The 16,229-nt window shown below is 57.7% G+C and overlaps 1 protein-coding gene across 2 annotated transcripts; it reads right to left on the bottom strand.

The window, feature by feature from the left end:
• Positions 1 to 453: 453 nt before the first annotated feature.
• Positions 454 to 8,290, bottom strand: LOC108386231 (uncharacterized). 2 transcript variants are annotated; one of them, XM_073220299.1, is made up of 13 exons: positions 8,139 to 8,290; positions 7,133 to 7,434; positions 6,468 to 6,557; positions 5,976 to 6,130; positions 5,309 to 5,832; positions 4,832 to 5,047; positions 4,418 to 4,521; positions 3,862 to 3,931; positions 3,067 to 3,132; positions 2,657 to 2,725; positions 1,668 to 1,789; positions 1,453 to 1,559; positions 454 to 1,087 (listed from the first exon to the last, which is right to left on the bottom strand). In XM_073220299.1, the coding sequence occupies exons 1-12, from the start codon at positions 8,274 to 8,276 to the stop codon at positions 1,472 to 1,474; spliced, it is 1,944 nt and encodes a 647-aa protein (XP_073076400.1). In that variant the 5' UTR covers positions 8,277 to 8,290; the 3' UTR covers positions 454 to 1,087; positions 1,453 to 1,471. The 2 variants fall into 2 exon arrangements, with proteins under 2 accessions (XP_073076400.1, XP_073076399.1); XM_073220298.1 differs by lacking the exon at positions 454 to 1,087 and having other exon boundaries at positions 1,140 to 1,559.
• Positions 8,291 to 16,229: the final 7,939 nt, after the last annotated feature.

A 16,229-nucleotide genomic window follows, 5' to 3' on the forward strand; every position in this document is an offset into this window, starting at 1 on the left:
CATAAGAACCAAGATATGGACACAACCTAAATATACTTTGATAAAGGAACTTGGGATATACATACAGTGGAATATCATTTAGCCTCCAAGAAATATGGCAATCCTGCCATATGCTACAATGTGGATGAGCTTTGAGGGCATTTCATGCTAACTGAAATTAGCCAGTATCAGAATGACAAATATTGCATAACTCCATTTACATGAGGCTTCTAAAATAGTAAAAAAGGTAGAAACACAGAGTGAAAGCAATGTTGCCAGGGATTAGGTCAGGGTCCCCTGCATCAGAGAGTTTGAGGCTGGGGTGGGGTGGGCTGGGGCACACGAAGTCCGCAGGAGGGGCAGAGCTTTGAGAAGAAAGAGCAGTGTGGTGGCAATCCGTTCAGCATTTATTACATTCTGCACAGGGATGACCCCAACCCCCAGGAACCATAAACCTCAGACACAACACCCAGAGCACACTGTGCCTGCGGAGGCTAATTCTCAGGGATGAGGGTAGGAAGTTGTACAGGCGGCTCCCCTGTAAGCAAGCCCCAGGACCGTGCAACAGACGGCCACCCCTGCACCCTCCGATGCCTCCGCTGGGCACCAGGAGGCTGTGGTCCCTCGCAGCACTGCGCCGTGTCTATGTCCATCCCGGGAAAGACCGGGCCTGGTGAGGACAGCGCCCACCTATTCGTGGAACCCTGTGGCTACGACTCGGTGGATGACGGCGCCCAGGCAGGAGTTGGTGTCACGGCGGGACGCCACCTGCACAAAGGGGAACATCCTCCACACGGTGGGGCAGCTCGCCTCTGTCCAACGGGCCACAAGCAGAGGCGACGACACAGCACGAAGGTGGCCAGGTGCGCCGCAGCTACATACGGGTCCTTGAGGATGCAGCGGCAGCCTGGGGAGCTGCCCGAGTCGGCCAAAGGAGGAGGTGCCAGAGCAGCTGCCCCGGCAGAGGCTCCGGATGAGCAGTGGGAGGAGGAGGAGCAGCAGGCAGACTGGGGCCCTGGGGCGCCAGGTGCCGCCTGCCCGAAGGGGAAGAAGCTCTCCTCCACATGCAGCCAGGACACCAGCAGGGCCGAGGGCCCGATGACAGCAGCTACAGGGCCACGCGGGTGAGCAGAAGAGGCAGGTTATCCCGGGTTCCCCCCATTATCCTGCTTCCACCCCGTCCCCACTGCCCTCTGGGCTCCGGGCCCTGTGCGGAGGGTCCTGTCAATCACCAGCACCCAGGGAGTCCCTGTTACGGGAAGGCTCCTGAGTGTCACCTACTCACGGAGGAGGAAACTGGGTCCCAGAGGGGGCAGGGAACCACCCTTCAGTCTGGCACAACCGATCGGTGAGTGGAGCGGGATTGCAGCCGCACCGGTCTTTAGGACGCCCCCACACCCAGCAGGGCCCAAAGCTTCCCTAAGGCTGGGGAACAGCCCACCCCCTGCCAATTGCCCCAGCCCAGAAACTCACCTGGCCCTGGCCCGTAAGTTTAAATCTTGCGGGACCTGAAGAACTGTAACAGTCCCTTTCTGCCTGCCCTCTGGCCTGGGGGCTCCAGATGGTAGGACAGGCCGTAGCTGCAGGACAGAGGGACACCTGTGAGCCCCTGGAGCCACATGGCAGGGGACCCTTCCCCCAGAGCCTGCCGGCAGCTACAGCCCACACCCCACTCCTGGCAGCCTCACCTCTGGTCCTCACGCAGGAGCTTCACTGTCCGGAAAAAGGACAGGAAGTGCTCCTTGGGCTCCAGGTCATACTGCCTGGCCAGGAACTTGTATGTGAGGATCTCCTCTAGGAAGTCAGTGATCTGGGGCAGAGGAAGGACAGGATGCAGACGAGGAGGGGGTGAGGAGTGGGGCACTGGGGTGGTCCCGGATCTTTGCTCACGGAAACCCACCTTCCTTCCAATGCCATCCAGCCCTGCCTGTTCCCACTGTTGGGTGTCCAGCTCCTCCTCCAGGAATGCGGCCTTGATGCCACCCCATCCCCCACCTAACAAAGCCTTTAGTGTCCTGAGCTCTGCGTGTCTTAACTCTCTCAACACACGTTAGACCCAGGGCATGGCCCGGACAAGGTCCTGCCCAGGGGGTCTTGACTACGTCCCTCACCTTTCATGGCTGGGCACTCAACTCTCTCTATTTTATACCATCACCCTGGAAGACAGCAAGGCGGCCAAAGTACATCGGAAACAGCCCCCTGAGCCCAGAATGAGGCCGGAACGTCCCCACCCTTTCTCAAGGTGTAGGACCGCCAGGGCCCTCCAAGGGGCAGGCCTGCCCAGAAACAGCACCTGGGTCTGGCCCGGGCTCGGGGCTACCGAGAAGCGGGAACTGCACTGGGGAGCTGAGGCCTCAGGCGGGAAGGCACTACCAGCCCCCCGATGTGCTTCCTGCCCTGAAGGAGCAGCATCCCTCCCCCAGGGCAGGACCTGATGGGGAGACCAGTCCTGCCCACATGCTGCCCCCTGGAGCCCTCAGCCCCGCCTGCCCTGGGGCCAGGACCGGGCTTTAGGTGGGTCCTTCTGGTATTCCTGTCGAAGAAGCCCAGGTCCTGGGGTGGAGGGGGGGGGACTCAGGAGGGGGGTGGCTGGTGCTGAGAGGTCCGGGCTCATTGAGGGCTCTCTCCTCCCTAAAGCTCACCATCCTGCCCCCCTGAGCCCTGCCGGGTCACTCACGTCCACATGATGTTCCTGTTGTTTCTCTAAGGCGTCGTACAGGATCAGTCCGAGCGGCGGGATCATGCCCTGTGCCACCGGGGTGGGGAGGTGATGAGTCCCCACCTGCCTCAGGGGCGCCCACAGAGCCTCCCCTGAACCCCACACCCGCAGCCCCCAGCTCCCTTGGATCACCCTGTGCGGCCTCCCCCCTTCCCTTCGCCCTGCTCTCCCCTCCCGGGCCCTCCCAGGGCTGGCTTTTGGCCAATCCCAGGCCCTGTGGGCCTGGCACCTGTCCTCCAACTTCCCCCTGTACCCAGCTGCTCTCGCCCTCCTTCTGGTCACACCGGAGCTGGCAGTTCAGAGCTGGTGGGACCAGGAGCAGGTGCAGGGTCACCCCACCGCCATGACCCTGGCCACCCCACTCTCACCTGCTGCTTCGTATCCTGGGATGCCCTGGGGGACTGTGGCCATTGCCTCACCATGGCCCTCGCCTCCTGCAAGGTGCACGACACTCAGGTGCTCCTGCTCCCCTCCCACGTGCCTCCCACAGCCAGACCGTGGTGGATGGATGCCTTGCCCGAGCCCCCTGGCACCTACGCTATCCCCACCTCCAGCAGGCTCTCAGCCCAGAGCGACCCCAGCTCCAGCACACACTCATACTCATTCGGGTCCTCGGGCCATGGCCACCGCCCTGAGAGGGTCAGGGGAGGTCCCTCTGCCTCCCAGGGTGCCCTGAGCACTCACTGTCACCCGGCTATCAGCACGGCTCCCCTCACATGACCAGGGGGGTGCACAAAGCTGAAGCGCGTCTTGTGCTCCCTGGACCCTGCTCACCTGGGAGGCCCCCCCGCCAGGCTGACGGGAACCCTCCATGTGCACATGGGGAGCCCGAGGCCACAGAGGGGCCGTGACAGGCTCAGGGGACCCAGGGGAGAAGCCGACCTTGCTCAGCCACAGGCCCCAACCCTGCTGCTGACGCCATGCCATCCCCAACCCTGACCAGGGGTCTGTCCCCTGGGTCCTCACTGGATGCCAGGCCCGCAGCCAAGTGGAGCCAGGGAGGGAGACAGACGAGGCCCTCATGGGCCTGGGGGACCCTACTTTCCACATCACCTTCCCCCGCTCACCCTACACTCCTTGAGTCTTCCCCAAAGCTGTGCCACAGCGTGGCAGAGGACTTGCCCAAAGAACCCCTCCGTTCCAGACCTCCAGCCCCCATTTACCTTGAGGAGCTGCTTCCCTTTGAGCCCCTTGTTCCTCTTTTTAAGTTTTCTGTAGATCCAGGAGCTCTTCCTACGGGGAGGGGAGAGGAGGAGGTAGATACATGGCCAGCAGGCAGAGAGTCTCGGGGCCGACCCCTTTTCCTGGGGATCCTACAAGGCCCACTAGCCCGCAGGAGGCTTTCCACCATGGCCCTGAGCCCTGGGGAATCCGTGGCCTTTGGAGGGGGCTGCATGTTTCCACCCAGGGCCTCCATTCCCAGTTCTCCCGGGGGCGAATGTGCTTTGGGCCAGGTCGCTGTCCTTGGGGCAGAGACCTCCTGCTGCAGAGCACAAGCTCCAGATCTCCAATGGGCTTCACCCCACACCTGACATTGCAGGAAACTGATTCCTGCAGGGGTACCCGTGGCCTAATCCACAGCGGGCCCCAAGAGCCCGCCATCCCCGCCCCTAGGCTCTGCCGCCTCCCAGGATGTCCCAGCCCACTGAGGGACACTGCAAGATGTAGGGGTGTCCCTGTCCACTCAGGTGCCCTGGTCCCAGGGACAGGACTACCCACCAGGAAACTTGTCCCCAGGTGCTCTCCAGGCGACGTACAGGAGGGCGCTGCAGGGCGAAGATGATGGCACGGAAGGACTCAAAATTTCTGAGAGCCAGACACTCCTGGGAGGGAAGACAGAGCTGAGAGTGTGGCCGGCTTCTCTGCTCTGGCCCCCCATGAACTCCTGTCCTTAAGGAGACAGACACCCAGGGAGCCCAGCACACCTGGTACCTGCTGAGCAGCCCTCCTGGGTGGAGGACTGTGGCTCAACCCAAGCAAGGGGCCAGGGATGGCTGTCCCACCCCCGGGGTCTGCGAGTCCAGGTCCGCACGCCCCTGGCAGGAGGGCCCAGGGACCATGCAGGGCAGACCGCAGGCACCCATCCTGAGAGCTGGCGAAGGAGGGGACCCCGGGGGCCGTCCCATGACAGACCTTGGCCACCTGGATCCAGAACTCCACCACTCGGGCCCTGTCCTGGGTGGTCGTGCTCGGGCCCCCGAGGCAGGAGGAGATGACCAAATGAAACGTGGTACCAAAGTGCTTGATGACGTTAAGGATGTTGGGGGCCAGGAGCGCAATGGCTTCCCTCAGTGGTTGTCTCTCTACGTAGACCTTGCATTCACCACATTCAACCCTACTGTACAGCTCCTGGGGATGACAAGAGGTGTCATCCAGCTGTGCCCCTGGTGCCCCTGTTCCCAGGCAGGGATCCCTAAGGGCCGGCCCTACTGTCCCCGTGTGGTTAGGGAGGGCTTGGGGGTGAGGAGAGTCTCTCAGGGCACATGGTGAATCCGTGGGGAAGCTGGGACATGTGCCCAGATCACAGGAGTCCACGTCGGGACGGCAGGTCTGGGGCAGCCCGTGACACAGGGAAGGCCCACCCCTGACCCCGGAGCCCGCTCCGCTCACCGCACACATCAGGGTCAGCTGCTCGGCCACCAGGCGTGGGGCAAACACCAGGATGCCCCGCTTCCTCTTCCTCGGCAAATCCGGGGTGCTCATGGCACAGGGGCTGGTGGGCTCCGGGACCACCTCTGGCTCTGCCAGGCACTGTGCCATTCCTGCAGGTGCCATGGGCCCCGCACCTGAGGACTCACGGGGCTCCAGCTCGCGGCCTGAGACCACTCCTGGGATGTCCCAGGGGCTCGCAGCACAGGGGCTGGTGGGCTCTGGACCTGGACCTGGCTCTGCCACGCCTGGTGCCATTCCACCAAGTGCCCTGGGCCCCAGGCCCGCGGGCTCATGGGGCTCCAGCTCAGGGCCTGGCCCCTGGGCTGAGGCCACTGCTGGGACATCCTCTGGCTCTGCAGGGGCTGAGGCAGGTGACACCTCCCGTCGCTCCAGCACAGGGGTCTCAGGGAGCTCCTGGACGGGCTCTAGGCACGAAGCCGGCCCTCCCCGTGTCTCTGGAGCCAGCTGCTTCTGCCGTGGGTCTGGAGCAGGACACAGAGAAATGGTCACCCCGGGCCTGATTCCCCGTACCTTACAATGACAGAAGAGCCCTCCCTCACTGTCTTGAAGGGAACCCCAGTCCGGGAAGCCCACCCTACATGGTCCTCTGGCCGCAGACCCTCACCTTCCAGCTCTGCCACCGTGGGCCCCAGGTGCTCCTCCTGGACCAAGTGGTGGAGGACTTGGTCCACCAGGGTGGATGAAAGCTGGCTGGCATCGATGGTACAGGGCACATGCTCGAGCTCCCAGGCAAGGCACCTATCCCGTCCCATCCTGGGGCTGGGGGAAGGCCGGCGGGTGGCAGAGTGAGAAGCCTGGTCTTTCCAGCCACACTGCCCTCCGAGTCCACCCTTGTGTGGGCCTGGCCGCTGTGCACTCCCCTGCCTGTCCAGGCACCTGCACCTCCCCCTTCCTGACCCTGCGCGTCTGTCCTGGGACCCCATCCTCTCCCATCCTCCCGAATAGGAAGTCCCCAGTCGTCCGCCCGCCCATGGGAATCCAAAGATGAGTGACCTGCTGGGCTCTGCTGTGCGCCCCCTGCCCCAAGGCCTAAATGCCTCCTCCACCCATTTTGTGCACACAGGCAGTGCCCCCTCCTGGCCCAGTGAACGCTCACTTTCTCAGATCCTCCTCTGGCCCCTCTTCATGCCCCCCATTACATGAGGAGGCGGTGAGGGTATCGCCCGTGATGCTTCCCGGCTGTGACCTGCGGATGACGCCTGAAGTGACTGCCCGACTCCACACGGGACGGGGTCCCAGTACTGTGTCTGCTTCCTTCACTCAGTTATGCTAAGTGACCCCAAAGGGTCTGCACAAAGTGGGTGCCGCATACTTATTGTGACTGAAGGTAGTCCTACCCGAACCTTCCCAGGTACCCCTCTGCTGTCCCCAGAGGTCCCTCGTGTGGCCATGATGAGGACAAGGACCGGGCACAGCCACAGGGAATCGTGAGCCTCCATTCCAAAAGGCTGCTTCCCATGTGCTTTTCCAAATGAGCCAGGCTCCAGGCCACTGATGGGTGAGGCCTAAGGCTTTTCATCGGGTACAGAGAAGTAAGCCCCAAAGTGGCCCAGCTTGGCCGGCAGTCCTTTCTGCACTGCCAGGCACCAGGGGAGCCCCTCTAAGCTCCTCCCGTGTTCCCCACGGGCACCCTAACGGGCTGATCGCCAGCCACCCTGCCCGTCAGAGGAGCACGCTGAGGCTCAGACACGTGGGGAAGCTCAAGACACCGCGGGCTGTGGGCAGAGGCCCGTCTGGGCCGAGGAGGGGCTGGATGCTCACCGGGGGAGCCGCTGGCCCGAGGCTGGCTGGTCAGCATCCTTTGCAGAGAGTAGGGGCCAAGAAGCATTCCGGCTGAGGGTTGCCCCTGAAGATGACCTTGCCGTGAACAGCCCCTGCTTCTCTTTCACACGTGTGGGCTGGTCAGCGTCCTCGGGAGGGAGGGTGGCCTCGGGAGCGCTCCGGCTGGTGTCTGGAGCTGGTTCCACGCGTCCCGTGCGCTTTCTCCCCTCCCTCCTCACGCCTGTCCGAGGAACCCTGCGCTTGGGGACCTCAGTCCCATGGGCAGATGGCTCAGGTTCACGCTGAGGGGGGCAGCAGGGAGATAGTCAGTGGGAAACCCAGGAACCACCAGGACAAGGGAGGTTTGCGCTCACCCGAGAGCCCCCAGCCCTCTGGGATGCAAGCAAGGAGAGGCACGGGGTGCCCCCGGGAGCGAGGTTCCAGGCCGTCTGGAGTGGGTCTCTTGACCAATCTCATGGGGCAGCCCTGGGAGGGTCCTGGCAGGTTACCAGGCTTGGAATGGGGTCCTGGGGTGTAGGCAGCGTGCCCCAGGTCCAGGGAGATGGAGTAGGTAAATCCATCCATCGGCTCCTCCTCGCTCCCCAGGGTGGAGCTCTTCAAAGCCGTAGCCTGGTAGCGGGGTAGGAGGCACCCGGGGCTGCGTGGACCTCCCCGCAGGGGGCCATGTGGAACCCAACCCTTGTCCCTGAGATCAGGCACACAGGGCCATCTGCCTAGACATCCAGTCCCTGAGGGAAGGAGAGGACACCCCCTGGGCTCAGGATTAACATGTGGGTGGAAGTACCTGGTCCCAACACTCACCTCCATGTCCTGAATGATGAGACCAGAGCTGTGACACTCACCGCCCCCTCCTCCCCAGCCTTCAGTCCCCCCAAGCCCCACGCCCACTGCACACACACAAGGAGCCGGGGGAAAAGGTCAGCCCGGGATGGCTCCCACAGTGGCCTGGCCCTGGAGGGGCCCGCTCTGGGCTGCCCTGTGTTACCTCGGGGCTCCTCGGGAGACACAGACAGAGGCGTTGGAAGTGTTCTCTCAGCCAACGCCCAGAGCGAGCAGGAGGACTCTCCGTCTCGGCTTCCGTGACTCCCAAGCCTTCAGAAGGCTCCGCACAGCAAGACCGCATGTTGCTCTGTCGAGCGCCTCCGGTCAAGTGAGCAGGACTGGGGTCTGCGGCCGCCAGAATCTGGGTTCCGTCCGGGTCACAATTCAGGTTCTACTGGGCGTGTCTTCAGTGACATCACTTCTTCAAGGGTCCATTTCCTGGGCTGCTCCCTGAATTCAGACCACATGCCCGTCTGGGCTGCTGACTGCCCACCCGCCTGGCCCTTGCCATGCATGAGTACACAGATCTCCACCAGAGCCCTCCCCTCGCTCTTTGGCAATGACACCAGGGTCCCAGCTCTGACGAGACAAGAGCTGAGCTCAGGCTGCTTTTTGTCACCAGTTCCCTGTCCTGCTGAAGCCACAGCACCTCCCAGGAGCTCCCCAATGTCCCAACCTGCACAGGGAGGGTCATGCCAGACATTCCTCCCTAGGGACATCCCCAGGGATACATGGATGACACCTCCAGCTCCTGGGGGCTGGTGTCACGTGTGTCTGTCGCACAGACTCAGTGACGGAAGAATGCCAGCCAGGCTTGGCACGGAGCGTGGACCACCATGCAGGTCAGGCCGGGGTCTGGGCCTTGTGATCCTGGGCAAGTCAGTCTCATGCTAGGTCGTTTTCAGGTTTGCACCTTGAAGGGGTGGCAGTGAGAGGAGATCCAGGTGTTGCCATCTCCTGCCTTCCACCTTCCAAAGGTCCAGGCTGCTCTCAGACTAGGTGCTTTTCACACCAATCAGTAAATGGCTCAGAGTAGCACACTGGAAATGAGGTCTATGCTGCCTCTGAAATCCGAGGTGGTCTACCAGGCTGCTGTGCCCTTTGTGTGTGTGTGGAGGGGAGGAGGGCTCAGATACAGCACCTTATTCATCACCTTAGGAGAGCTTGGCATGCCCACACGATAGACTTCTAGAAACTTCTCTAAGATGAAAGGTCCCTGAATTTTTGTTGGATTTATTTCCCACCTTCTGACACGTGACTGTGCTATCAATATGCCTAGATGAGCTGTACTTCCCGATTACTGGGTCCAATCAGCCTAGTACCATCACTGGGATGGGACAGTGTGACATCTTCTGGAAGGAAAAGGAGATGAAGGTTCCTTCTGACTAAATGACAACCTAAGTCTGGAGGTCTGATATGCCTCTGAGACAGTTTTCTCTCCTTGCCGGCTGAAAGCTAACTGCCCTGCTGGTCTTTACTCATAGGAGGAGAACAGTAGCTGCAATTTGAGACACTCCGATTACAGTGATAATCATGCACTGTCATCTCCAAGATTCGTCCGTTTTCTGAGTAGGCCAAGTGAGTGACTTCAATAAGGGTCTGTGGAAATCACCACCCCGACACCTTCCAAGTCCTTGGTGTTAACTCCAGTCTGTAACCTCTCCTGGAAGGCAGTACTGCTTTCAACATGTACTTTGGAGGGAGTTCTAGAGGCTTGTGCTTGACCCGCCACACAGCAGGCACTCCTGGCCGGCACAGTCCCCTGTGGCTAGCAAGGAGGAAGCCGGGAGCTCTGCGTCCCTGGCAGCTCGGCCCTGTGGGCTCTTGACACTGAAGGAGCGGCCCTGCGGGCACTTGGTCGGGGTACGGGGGGTGCTGCTCCTGATACCGAGACCCGCTCCTCGTCCCTGAGGTCAAATCACAAAACACAGTGACAAGGTTTTGAGGAAAGGAAAGAATAGTTTATTGACTTGCTAGCAAATGAGGGAGTGGCAGGCTCCTGCCTTAGAGAACCACCATCCTCCTGACACACAAGCGGCCAGGGCTTTTCAAGGGGAAATGGTAGGAGAGAGGCTGGGGTGCAGACACATGAAGTAGCAGCTTGCAAGGGTCCAAAGCAGACATTCCTGCACCAATTCACTAGCGTTTTGTTTTTCTTTTCTGCTCCTCCTCAGTCCCCTGGGACAGAATGCTTTTTGAGTCCCTTTTTTAGTGAACTTTACTGGCCTTAATTGTCTCTCATCCCGCTCATATCTATTTTTCTGCCTAACACTCCCAAGACTGACCAGCCTCTCTGTAAACATCCCATAGACGTGCTAACAGGCCCTTCAGGTCTACAGTGTGTGTCACCCAGGCAAGAATCCTGGCTATAATTTCCATTTTCTCCACACGATCCTGCTCCTTTCAAGAAAAAGATGGAGGTCCTGGGTCAGCCCTTCGTAAACATAGCTACTTGACCGGTGGTGGCAGGAAGAATTTCTTCTATCCCTGAGGTTCCCTTAGCTGGAGCAAGAAACAGGTTGACATGAGACAGATTAACAGGAGAAAAAGTAACAAAATTTAATTAAGTACATACAGGGAAGCCATACACATCTGTTCCACAGACAGGGTGCGGGTAAAATTGCAATATTTGCAGAATCTCTTGGCCTGGCTTTAGTGCATGTCCCTATCCACAGCGGTTTCCAAGGGCTGGAGAGAAGTAGTCCGTCTCCATCAGTGGGTAATCACGTGGGCGAGCGAGGGCTTCCCTGGACCAGAGAGCTTGGTGGGAGTATTGGCTCTCCTCTACTGCAACAGGAGAGACAGAGAGAGAGAGAGAGAGAGAGAGAGAGAGAGAGAGAGAGAGACGCAGGGCGACTCCTTGTAGGCAATAAACGGCCTTTGAACATCATTTCTCCCTTTGCCTGATTTCGCTTTCAAAGGTGTTTTGCCCTGGGATCTCCCCTCCCTGGAGTTAGGCAGGGAGAATGAGGTCTGTGTGTCATCTTGAACCAAGGAGAAGGGGTGAGGGTCTGCGACCTCAAAGGGAAAGGGAAGTAATTCACACGAATATAAAACAGAAAACGTCTGATAAAATACTTGATGAGACACAGAAACAATGAGGGGGCAGAACGGGGAATTTTAACAGACTAAAATGATACCGGGGTTCTTGTTCCCAGAGTCAGAGAATGAACTTTGCAAACACTGATCAAGGTAGGAAAGAAAGCCAGGTAGGCTTTTATCTAGGGAGAAAGTGGGAGAAAAGAGCTCCTGGGGCATGCAGGGGGCGGGGGGACAAGAGAGTCCGCGGCCGCCGGCCCCTCCCACCCGCTCACCGCGGGTGCCCCCCCCTCGCCCAGCCCCTTCCCCGCCCCACCGTGACCACCTGCGGCTGCCGGGCCTCGTCCCCCAGCCCCACAGGCGTCCGGGGGCTGGGGGTGGCGGTGGGCACACCCGCCTTCAGCCTGGCATCCCCGCCCAGAGGCAGGGCCAACCCGCGGGCAGGCCGGCGGGTCCCCCACCCCGCAGGCAGGCCGTGGGCTCCCTCCGCAGCGCGGGAGCCCCTAAGCCCTGCGCTCCGATCACCTCCACTCGCCCCCACCCGCCGGCCAGCGCCGGCCTTAGACCCCCCGTCCCCGGGCCCGGGCTGCGCTCCCGGAGGCAGCGCTTTTCCCCTCCTGGCCACGGTAGGGAGGTAGGGCAGGCCCGGCCCCACAGGAGGGGACCACCGTCCGTGGGCCCCTGGTCGCGCCCGTCGTCCAAGGGTGGTGTCCGTGGCCTCGAGCCCCGCCCCCCACCCGGGCACGGAGCGGGCCGAACGCCCCAGGCCACCGGCGGCCCTGGGCACCCTGCTGCCGCGCGTCCCGCGCTGCTCTCCCGCAACAGCAGGTGCGCTCTGCATGTGCCGGGGCGCCCGCGCCGAAGACACGCAGAGGCAGAGGAACCGGGCCGCGCGCTCACACCCATCTCCATGCATAATGATGAAAGTATAAACTCACCAAGAAGATATATTAATGCACCTACTAAAAGCATCCCAAAATGCTAACAGAAAGAAAAGAAAAACTAATATAACTAAACGGAAAGCACAGACAAGTCCATCAATCTACTTGGATATGTCAACACTTTTTTTCTCAGTAACTGATAGGACAAGTAGATAAAAAACAGCAAAGATGCAGAAAAACTGAATGGTATCCACCAACTAGATCTAGGTAACACTAATAGAACATTCCACTCCACAACAACAGAATTTTCAGGAGCATATAACATATTGATCACATAGGTCACAAAACTGAACTAAATTTCAAAGAATTGAAGTCATACAAAATATGTTTGTTCTCTGACCTCTGACCGTAGTGCATTAAATCACAGATCCGTAATAGAAAGATATTTAGAAAATCCCCAATCCCTTGAAAATTAAATAACTTAATAACAGGTGAGTTATTTACAATAGCCAAGAAATGGAAGCAACCTAAGTGTCCCTCAGTAGATGGATGGATAAGGAAGATGTGGTGCATGTATACAATGGAATATTATTCAGCCATAGGAAGAAAATGAATCCTACCATTTGCAACACCATGGACGGAGCTAGAGGGTATTACGCTCAGTGAAATAAGCCAGGCGGAGAAAGACAAGCACCGAATGATTTCACTCGTGTGGAGCATAAGAACAAAGCAAAAACTGAAGGAACAGAACAGCCGCAGACGCACAGAACCCAAGAGTGGACTGACAGTTACCAGAGGGAAAGGGACTCGGGAGGGTAGGTGGGGAGGGAGGGAGGGACAAGGGGAATGAGGGGCAGCAGGATCAGCGCACAGAAGGCAGGGGGGGGCGCGGGGAGGGCGGTACAACACGGAGACGACAAGTAGTGACTCTACAGCGTCTCACTACGCGGATCGTCAGTGACTGTAATGGGGTGTGGGGGGGGGACTGGATAATGGGGGGAATCTAGTAACCACATTGTTGCTCATGTGATTGCGTATTAAGGACACCTAAATAAATTAATTTAAAAAAAACTGACGCGTGGGACGTCTCATGAGAAATTAGAAAGTATATCGAAGAAAATGAAAGCCCGCGCCTGACGGCCCTCGCGGCCAGTGAGCGCGCAGGTCGCCCGCAGGCCCGCCTCCGACTGACGGCACTCGTGGCCAGTAAGCAAGGCGGCGCCGCGGAGCAGGCAGCCATTGGGCGAGCGCGCAGAAGAAGGGAGTCCGGCGGCTGCTGAGTAGCTGCAGGCGCCGCCGCCGCCACATTCAAGAGTCGGTGGCCTCGCGAGCGCCTTAGGCAGAGGCAGCTCCCGCGGCTCCGTCCATGCTCCGGGCCGCCGTCCCGTCCGCACAGCGGGCCCCGCGGACACCGCGTGAGGGTGGACACGCGCTGTGCTCGGCTGCGCCTTCCTCCCGGCGGACCTGCGGCCGAGCGTCCCGGGCGGGCCCCGCTTCAGGGGTGAAGGCGACAGCGACGGCTCTGCGGGCCGGAAGGTACGTGTCCGCGCGGCGCGGCGGGGCCCGGACGGGGCGCGGGGACCTGTGCCTCCGCCTGCGGGCGCGGGAAGCCGGTGAGGGGGCGGCGCGGGTCCCGAGGGCCCGGAGCGGCCGACGCGGGTGGTGGGCCCGGCCGGGGGCCGCGCCGCCGCCCTGCCGCCGCCGCTCGGGACGGGGGTCCGGGGGCCGCGTAGGCGGGAGGCCGGAGGGTGTCCTGCCGCGTGTGGAGGTCCTCGGCGGCGGCCTCGAGGGCGAGGGGCGGGCGAGCTGAGGGGTCAGGCGGGACCCGCGGCGGGGCGGCGGGGGAGAGGCCTCCGGAGGCCGCGCCTTCGGAATTAGAAGTGTTTTCCCGAGGTGCCTGTCGTCCTTGCCGTTGGGGATTCCCGATTCAGTTTCCTTGCCGGTCCCTGGTCTGTTCAGGTTTTGTTTCTTCCTGGGTCAGCCGTGGGAGGTTCAAGGGTACCTTCCTTACTATCTAAGAATCTATCTTAACTCAGTTAAGTATGCTATTACAAACAATCTAAGGGAGGCTGTTTTTTTAATTTTCCCTCCTCATTCTTTATATATTAGGTGTCATATTCTGTACTCTTTGTCTATCCCCTTTTGTTACCTCTAGTGACAGCTATTTAATGTTAGGAACACTTCCATCTGTAGCAGTCCCTCGAAAATACACTGTAGAGATGGTTGGTGGGAGCTAAATTCTCTCAGCTTTTGCTTATCTAGAAATTGTTTAATCCCTCCTTCAAATTTAAACGATAATCTTTTTTTCCAATTTTTTATGAAGTTGTTATTATTATTATTTTTTGGTATCAAGCTTCAGTTACATGAGCAACATTATGTTTACTAGACTCCCCCCATCATCAAGTCCCCCCCACATACCCAATTACAGTCAGTGTCCATCAGCGTAGTAAGATGCTATAGAATCCCTACTTGTCTTCTCTGTGTTGTACAGTACAGCCCTCCCTGTGGCCCCCCTATATTATGTCTGCTAATAGTAATGCCCCTTTTCTTCCACTGATCCCTCCCCTCCCACCCATCCTCCCCAGTCCCTTTCCCTTTGGTAACTGTTAGTCCATTCTTGGGTTCTGTGAGTCTGCTGCTGTTTTGTTCCTTCAGGTTTTTTTTTCATTGGTGTTATACTCCACAGATGAGTGAAATCATTTGGTACTTGTCTTTCTCTGCCTGGCTTATTTCACTGAGCATAATACCCTCTAGCTCCATCTATGTTGTTGCAAATGGTAGGATTTTCTTCTTCTTCTGGCTGAATAATATTCCACTGTGTATATGTACCACATCTTCTTTATCCATTCATCTACTGAGGGACACTTAGGTTGCTTCCATTTCTTGGATATTGTAAATTCTGCTGCGATAAACAGGGGTGCATATGTCTTTTTCAAACTGGGCTGCTGCATTGTTAGGGTAAATTCCTAGGAGTGGAATTCCGGGGTCAATGGTATTTCTATTTGGAGATTTTTCAGGAACCTCCATACTGCTTTCCACATGGTTGAACTAATTTACATTCCCACCAGCTGTGTAAGACAGTTCCCCTTTCTCCACATCCTCGCCAACATTTGTTGTTTGTCTTTGGGATAGTGGTCATCCTTCCTGGTATGAGGCGATGTATCATTGTGGTTTTAATTTGCATCTCTCTGATGATTAGCAATGTGGGCACCTTTTCATGTGCCTGTAGGCCGTCTGAATTTCTTCTTTGGAGAAGTGTCTGTTCTAATCCTGTGCCCATTTTTTAAATGGATTATTTGCTTTTTGTCTGTTGAGGTTCGTGAGCTCTTTATATACTTTGGATGTCAACCCTTTATCGGATCTGTCATTTATGAACATATTCTCCCATACTGTTGGATGTCTTTTTGTTCTGTTGATGGTGTCCTCTGCTGTACAGAAGCTTTTCAGCTTGATATAGTCCCACTTGTTCATTTTTGCTTTTGTTTCTCTTGCCTGAGGAGATATGTTCATGAAGAAGTTGCTCCTGTTTCTGTCCAGGAGATTTTGTCCTATGTTTTTTTCTAAGAGTTTTATGGTTTCATGACTTACATTCAGGTCTTTGACCCATTTTGACTTTCCTTTTGTGTATGGGGTTAGACAATGATCCAGTTTCCTTCTCTTACATGTAGCTGTCCAGTTCTGCCAACACCAGCTGTTGAAGAGGCTGTCATTTCCCCATTATAAACCCATGGCTCCTTTATCGTCTATTAATTGACCGTATATGTTTGGGTTAATATCTGGACTCTCTATTGTGTTCCACTGGTCTGTGGGTCTGTTCTTGTGCCAGTACCAAATTGTCTTGATTACTGTGTCTTTGTAGTAGATCTTGACTTTTTATGAAGATCTACTAAGATCTGAAGTTTGGAAGTGACATCCCCCTGGCTTTATTCTTCCTTCTCAGGATTGCTTTGGCTATTCGGGGTCTTTTGTGTTTCCCTATGAAGTTCAGAAGGATTGATTCTGGTTCATTGAAGAATGCTGTTGGTATTTTGATAGGGTTTGCATTTGAATCTGTAGATTGCCTTAGGTAGGATTACCATTTTGACAATATTAATTCTTCCTAGGTTACTCACAAGTATCCCAAACCTAAAGTCTTCCAAACTTAGTCCATTATCTTCCTCTGCCCACAACTTTCTTACCAGTATCGGTACCTGTTCCCCAGCCATCCCAGGAAGAAACCCGGGAGACGGCTGCGCCTTCCATCCTGCACATAGCGAGTCAGGCCCGGTTCCAATGACGTTGTTCTTTCTCACGTCTGTGTCTCCTCTCAGTTCTCACCACCACACTGGGTTTCC

The sequence above is a fragment of the Manis javanica genome, chromosome 13, assembly GCF_040802235.1.
Source record: "Manis javanica isolate MJ-LG chromosome 13, MJ_LKY, whole genome shotgun sequence".
In the NCBI taxonomy this organism is placed as follows: domain Eukaryota; kingdom Metazoa; phylum Chordata; class Mammalia; order Pholidota; family Manidae; genus Manis; species Manis javanica.